The sequence below is a fragment of the Synchiropus splendidus genome, chromosome 19 (assembly GCF_027744825.2).
Source record: "Synchiropus splendidus isolate RoL2022-P1 chromosome 19, RoL_Sspl_1.0, whole genome shotgun sequence".
In the NCBI taxonomy this organism is placed as follows: Eukaryota; Metazoa; Chordata; class Actinopteri; order Syngnathiformes; family Callionymidae; genus Synchiropus; species Synchiropus splendidus.
The window spans coordinates 2,638,192-2,643,359 of record NC_071352.1 but is presented as its reverse complement, the minus strand read 5'-3'; the positions used below and the strand labels follow the sequence as shown (position 1 = coordinate 2,643,359).

The window sequence follows — 5,168 nt, the reverse complement described above, 5'->3', positions numbered from 1 at the left end:
TTAGACGAAGAAGAACGAGTGTAAAGCGTCGTGCTGTGGCGGAAAACAGCTCACTCACTCTCGCTTGTCCACTAGCGGCTACAGCTGATATCGAAATGGCGGCACCAGCAGAGAGGATGGAGGTATTGTACATAATACAGATTATATGACGGACTTTCCTTCTTCACATCGTTAAATATTTCTTCCATATAGATCTTGTCGGGTGAGACACATGTGACGGGGTTGAATTTGTTGTTGCTTTTCTCCATATACGCAGCTCATTTAGATGCTTCCATTTTAACTCCTCACTAAGTTGAAGGTTTTGTTGCGCGTTTGGCCTGACGTCGTATTTTGCTTAAAGATGTGCCCCAGGACGCTGACGCCAGTTATTTAACGCCCACATGTGTTGTTTTTGGAAAATTGAGTGCGTTATTCAGGAAGCCGCCGCAGCCCCCGGGACCGCATGGGTACGCATGTTAGCTCCCATGCTAATTAGCCGGCTAGGCATCAATGCTGCCTCATTCTCCCTCCATTCCAGCATTGTTTCCATTGTAGTTCCTATTCACCATTAAATCAACGCGAATTCTAAAACTGCGGCTCAGTAATAAAATTACATACACTCGGCAGTTGTAACGATTTAATTGGCATCGCTTTCTCCTTCGGCCGGGTATTATGTTGTAGCCATGTACGTATCTAACGGAGGGACATGGACTTTATTCGCGTATTGAGGATTCTTTTCTTTAATGGTATTTTAAATGTTGGTGAACGATATTGTGGTTATTTTGGTATTGTTTTCAACGTTTAAGTTGAAGGCCAAAGTCGCACCAGAACTGTCTACCATGTGCTCCGGTCTTTTGTGCTGAAGACTCTTGCCCTGACCTTTTTACATTGAATGAAAAAGTTGTTGAATTACGCTAATATGTCGGTATTACGCGTCGCCTCTACTCCAGGAAAAACAAAACTTTATAAAAAAGTTAACTAACTAGTCATGGACAAAGTACACAGTGTGTTTGAGTTTGACTTTGGGAGTTATTTAATTAGTTTTATTATTCTCCAATGTTTTGGAGCAATGCCCGTTATAAAATGAATAAGTGATATTTGGAGTGCAAGATGACCCCCTTGACCTCAAAATCAAGTGTGGCCGAACGAAATCAATTTGCATGAGGCTCTTGCTCCTCCTAGAGGCCACGTATAGTAGATGTCTCCTGTTCGTGTTGTAACGCTACATCTCTTTTGTCGAGGTGTCTCAGGGGGAGAGCTCAGCCAAGCCTGCTGCAGAGGACATGACGTCAAAGGATTACTACTTTGACTCTTACGCTCACTTTGGCATCCATGAGGTAAGTCTTTGACTCGAACCCTGACCTTTCTTTGCCTGGCCAACACCGGAACTGTAAAGGATTTATTTACTTGTGCAGGAGATGTTGAAGGATGAGGTGCGCACGCTGACCTACCGCAACTCCATGTTCCACAACAAGCACCTGTTCAAGGACAAGGTGGTTCTGGATGTTGGTAGCGGGACTGGCATCCTCTGCATGTTTGCTGCCAAAGCTGGTGCCAAGAAAGTCATTGGGGTAGGTGTAATTGTCTCTCCATGGTTCCTGGACAAATAGTAACATTCTTCTTTTTTTGTAGATCGAGTGCAGCAGCATCTCCGACTACGCTGTTAAAATAGTCAAAGCCAACAAGCTAGATGATGGTAAGTTTCGAAAATCTTCACACTGTGGACATATTGATTATGACCGGGTTTTGTCATGATTGTTGAAGACTACAATAAAGCAGCTTTCAATCATAGAATGTACTCATGTGTTGTGGTCATTCATCCATTCTAGATTCAAGCAGACTGAATTGATTTCATCCATTTTCACAGTTGTAACCATCATCAAGGGCAAGGTGGAGGAGGTTGATCTGCCAGTTGACGGAGTGGACATCATCATTTCTGAGTGGATGGGCTACTGCCTCTTCTACGAGTCCATGCTTAATACTGTCCTGTACGCCAGGGACAAGTGGCTGGTGAGTTCAGTGTTGCCACATTTGACACCCAAATCTCTTCATTCAATCTCCCCTCTCTTTTGCTGTTAAGTTTAGCATCCAAGAATTTACTTAATCCCTTGTTTAAATTCCTCATAAAACTCGACGGTCCTTTCTTCTGGTCAACAGAAGCCGGATGGGCTGATTTTCCCGGACCGCGCGACGCTGTACGTCACTGCCATTGAAGACAGGCAGTACAAGGACTACAAGATCCACTGTGAGTACCCTCATATGCCCCGTCCTTTGACAACTGTCTTTTCGCCAATTTTAATGTCATTTTTCCCTTTTCAGGGTGGGAGAATGTCTATGGGTTCGATATGTCCTGCATCAAGGAGGTAGCCATCAAGGAGCCGCTGGTGGATGTGGTGGACCCGAAACAGCTGGTCAGCAGTTCCTGCCTCATCAAGGTGTGTGTTCATGGCCGTCTGGAGTATTGTGAAAGTGTTTTTCTCTAACATGTTTTGCCTTTGCAGGAGGTGGACATCTATACAGTGAAGGCAGAGGACCTGAGCTTTACCTCACCGTTCTGCCTGCAGGTGAAAAGGAACGATTACATCCACGCTCTTGTCACTTACTTCAACATTGAGTTCACACGCTGCCACAAGAGGACCGGCTTCTCCACCAGTGAGTGGTCGCTTCTTCAGAGCCAAGGTTGCATTATTTTTGGGTTACGTTTGTGACTGGTCTCCATGTCTGCCCAGGCCCAGAGTCCCCGTACACCCACTGGAAGCAGACGGTCTTCTACCTGGATGACTACCTGACAGTGAAGACTGGGGAAGAGATCTTTGGCACCATCAGCATGAAGCCAAATGTGAAGAACAATGTGAGTTTAGACTGCAAGATTGCTGCATGGTTCACCTCATCAGTGGCAGCCAGGAATTTAGCATTTCATTTGAACCCAGTAATCTGAGCTTGTCTTGTACTTCATTTAAACTGTATTAAACCTTAAGTGATCTGATGAACAGCACTGGTTTGGGAACAAACTGCTTTCATGGTGGCGTTTTATAAGAAACGTTCGCACTCTTGCAAAACTATTTGAGTTTGCCGACGTGTAGTCACAAGTTGTCCTTGTTAACCGGTGGCTTCTTTACAGAGAGACCTGGACTTCACAGTGGACATCGACTTCAAGGGTCAGCTGTGTGAGGTGTCCAAGACTTCAGAGTACCGGATGCGTTAGAAGCCACACGCCGCCCTCAACAGTCTCTAGTTTGTCTTTAGAGGACAGAAGTACACGGTTTGACCTGGAGTGTTTTCCTCATCTCAACGCTCCTGCAGCAACATTTTAAAGTGTCTTTATTTTTGTCATTTTCTCATTCAAATGTTAACAGTATTTAAAAGGTTTTCACATTCTTGAGGTCAAAGTGAATCTGCTTCATTATACAGTTGTCAGTCAACATGAAGTGACAACTTGTTTTTTTTTTTTTTTTTTTTAAACTTTGGGCCTCTTATCCAGCGCATGCATGTGGACATGAACGCAACGTTCCTGTTTCCATGTTTGCTCAGATAACACTGGATCCTTCCGTTTGGTTCCGATCCAGCTCTTGTTCTCCTCCTCACAACTGTGTCAAACTGACATCATACGTGTCACATCAGCCGATGTTGAGGCCCCAGGGCCAGATGTGTAAATGAGTGTGAACAATTTTGCTCATACCATTACACAACTTTTTTTTTTTCTAGCACTTTCATGCTGATAGTGGCGCACAATACGCTCGTTTGTCGACTTGTGTGTCTAAGTGAACTCATGATGCTGCTACAAATAAATTCGGATCAGCAGTCGTGATGACACAGCAGTGTCGGGCTTGCCAGAGCATGAACACACTCCACTTGTTGAAGTGGCTTTGTGCCCTGAACCTTGGTCCTGGTTTACATCATACGTTAGTCAAGTGACGTTTCATGCACCAGCCGTCCACCATTTTGCTTTGACCAAACCAAAATCCTCCCTTGTGATTCTTTTTATAGTCTTTCCATTATTTAAGTGTTAATTACTGCAGTGTCAGAAAAGGAAAAAAAATAACAGGACCAGAGAGAGAGACACTGGGCTCCTTAAGAACCCACCATCTCTTTCAGCATGTTGGCCTCAGTCAGGATGGCGTCAGTGTGTGGGTCTCTGCAGCGCGTTCTGCTGCCGTGGACCTCATCGTTGGAATTTGTTCCCCCCGTTCTTTTTTGTATTTTGGTTGGCTGCTTTTTTATATGAAAACTAATAAACTGTAAATTTAAGTTTCCCGAGTGTGTTATGTGTCTGTGTGTGTATATAGAAATATTTGGTTAATTGCTTTTAAAGCTATATAAAATGTAGAAACTCAAGTTTTCACAGTGAAGCAGTTTATCTTACGTTTTGGCTTCTACATATGAAATAAGGCCATGTTTTGGTATTCTGTCCAGTCTAACAATAGTTTCCTGTATCCATGTGCAAGCTGTGTACTTTTAACTATACAGGTCACCTGCTCAATAAGAGTGAGTAGGAGTAGACAGTTTCTAATATTCTGACGAGTATTTCTCCACTCTTGTTACATGCAGATACATTTCCTGAGACTCGAGTTAATGTTGACGTTTTCCCCAGTAAGTAGCGTGAACTTCCTTAGGCGCCCTCATTCCCTGAACAATTGTATGTTCATTTGTTGTTGCGCGACTAGCTTAACAAAATTAACAAGTATGATCAGTGTCTTTTTAAAAATTACTAGCTGATGTGAGTATGTCAAACATCCCAACTCTTGCTTTATCATGGATCTTGTTTGGTCATCTTGTCCGGAAGGCCCGTTCATGTGCTGTTTGTGGTTTTCAGCACGCATTAACTCTTTATGTTGGTGTCAATATTAAAAGGGAAAAATATACTTAGCTTCAGTCATTTCTCAGATTTATTTTATGGCAATTACATTCAAAGACCTTATTGTTCCACGGATATTTCAGCTCCGAGTCCCTGGGTGTAGCTTGAAAGCATTGGAATTCTCCTCATTGCATCGTCCATGTTCCGAAATATACTTGAGGTTGAGGCTTTATTCCATGTCGTTCAAGATGGAATGTCAGTATTGTTGGACATGTTTCGTCTGGTGCCCAGTCACACCACCAGCTTCAACTCATTGCCGTCACCTTCTATTAGTATTAGGAGTATTAAAAAAACAGAACAAAAAAAAAACAAACCCTGATGATGAAATGAAAAA

At 43.2% G+C, this 5,168-nt stretch overlaps 1 protein-coding gene across 2 annotated transcripts; it reads left to right on the top strand.

Annotated features, from left to right (window-relative positions):
* prmt1 (protein arginine methyltransferase 1) lies at positions 1-4,227 on the top strand. Of its 2 annotated transcripts, none has more exons than XM_053851660.1 (10): positions 1-122; positions 1,230-1,316; positions 1,395-1,550; positions 1,612-1,675; positions 1,847-1,989; positions 2,137-2,224; positions 2,299-2,414; positions 2,481-2,631; positions 2,709-2,830; positions 3,101-4,227. In XM_053851660.1, the coding sequence occupies exons 1-10, from the start codon at positions 96-98 to the stop codon at positions 3,182-3,184; spliced, it is 1,038 nt and encodes a 345-aa protein (XP_053707635.1). In that variant the 5' UTR covers positions 1-95; the 3' UTR covers positions 3,185-4,227. The 2 variants fall into 2 exon arrangements, with proteins under 2 accessions (XP_053707635.1, XP_053707634.1); XM_053851659.1 differs by having other exon boundaries at positions 17-122; positions 1,221-1,316.
* The last annotated feature ends 941 nt before the right edge of the window (positions 4,228-5,168 follow it).